Source organism: Gavialis gangeticus, unplaced genomic scaffold (assembly GCF_001723915.1).
Source record: "Gavialis gangeticus isolate Ggan-Ray unplaced genomic scaffold, GavGan_comp1, whole genome shotgun sequence".
Taxonomy (NCBI): Eukaryota; Metazoa; Chordata; order Crocodylia; family Gavialidae; genus Gavialis; species Gavialis gangeticus.
This window is the reverse complement of record NW_017729018.1, coordinates 10,625,781-10,627,489: the sequence shown is the minus strand read 5'-3', so window position 1 is coordinate 10,627,489 and position 1,709 is coordinate 10,625,781. Positions and strand designations below refer to the sequence as shown.

At 33.8% G+C, this 1,709-nt stretch overlaps 1 protein-coding gene across 1 annotated transcript in view; it reads left to right on the top strand.

The window, feature by feature from the left end:
* The window catches only part of LOC109294694 (scaffold attachment factor B2-like), a 41,676-nt gene that overhangs the window by 17,518 nt on the left and 22,449 nt on the right, over positions 1-1,709 (top strand). The window contains exons 8-9 of the mRNA XM_019513143.1: positions 267-369; positions 1,270-1,370. Coding sequence (XP_019368688.1) covers positions 267-369; positions 1,270-1,370 — 204 coding nt within the window. The remainder of the gene's footprint in view (positions 1-266; positions 370-1,269; positions 1,371-1,709) is intronic.

Here is a 1,709-nt window from a genome sequence, read left to right as displayed (position 1 = left end):
GATGAAATTGTAGCTTATTCCTAAAGAATCTCTTTTGTTTCTTGTGCAGTTTTTAACCAAGGTCTTGATTTCTTTCCTTTCCTCAACCTTCAAAGGTTGTTTTCTTAATTTGTTCCTAATTTTTATTATGTGCCAAACAGAATTAATTATCTGTTTTAAGCAAATGACTTCCCTTATTTCTTGTCAGATTTCTTAAAACAAGTTTGCAAAGGTCTTTTTATTTCTCAACTAATTTTCTGGTAGGTATTGAATGCTAGTGCATATAAGAGTTAGTTTTGTTTCTGATTATTCTTTGTTCACTAACATTATTTTTTGTCTTTAGCTCTATTGAGGATGCAGAGACAAAGACAGTCTCAAAAGATGAGAAAGGTAGGTTTTAGAAACGAGACTGATATTGGAAAAAAATTATTGGGCCAAATCCTGACAAATTGACTGAGGTCATCAGAATTCAAGGGAATAATCAGGCTTATGTTTTGGCCGATTTTTTTTTTTTTATTTTTTTTTTTTTAATGGGTTTCATTTGGCCATAATCTTGCCTTCACTTAAGTGTATACCTAACTGCGCTGTGCTTTAGTTCTGTTCATCTTGGTGGGATTGCTCCTAGTAGTAGCATTTAAGTGGACGCATAAATTGGGTTTTTTCAGGATTAGGATGTGCCTTTGAAAGCACAGTAATGCTAAGAGGGAAATTGGTAAATTGCTTTATTCAGTGTGCATTTCTCATGTCTTCAGGGAAGATTGCCAGTGCAATGAAGATTTAGCTTTCTTGTAATTTAAGTTAACTGTAGTGTGATTAGGATTGTTCCTTGTTTTCAATATTTTTCATTGATTGTCTCTCCTAACAAGACCTGTTACTTTTGATTAGCTCTAACTTGTATAAAATAGTCTTGCTGATGGACTGCAGTAAAGGCAAAACTTTAAAAACATCATCTAAAACTTTCTGATGAGATTTCTACTTTCTGTGGGTAGTCATTAAAGAAATTCAGGTTTCTAGTAGTGGGTTGTTTGGTTTTTTTGCAGAAACTCTCTAGTTGAAAATACCATATCATGCTTTTATCACTATGCATGTCACAACACAAGTGGTTTGTTTTTGAGATACAGAAATTAAACCTCGTGTACTTAAGAGTGATGGGCAGGTCTAAATGTTGGAATTGAAGTAGTAGTATAGTTTAGATTTAGTATGGGCTGTAATTTATGAAAGCTAGGGAAATTGTTTTTTAAATGCAGCACTTCTCTGATATAGCAGTGTTTAATAATTTTTTTAAATTAGGTCGTGCAAGTAGCAGTTCTGGTAGAAATTTGTGGGTTAGTGGACTTTCCTCTTCTACCAGAGCTACGGACTTGAAGAACCTTTTCAGCAAGTATGGAAAGGTATGTGTTGTACAGTGCTTCTACATTCAATTTTACTTACTAATTTTGATAAAAGGGTTTAAATGCCATACCATCTAGCTGTTTCTTTTCTAGTAAGGCAGAGCATATTGAATTATGAGGAAAGTTGGCGTGAACTGGTTGTATGATTTAACAAACAAAGCAACTGGACAGAAAAATGCCATGTAATTAGTGGCAAGTTTCCAGAGGTTCAATTAAACAACAGGAGCTGGGCTTTTAACCAGCTTTTGAAAATATCTTCCTACAAATATAGTACTTCCAAATACTCATTTGATGACTCTCTGAACACAGGATGATCCAGTTACTTGCTTTATTTATGAA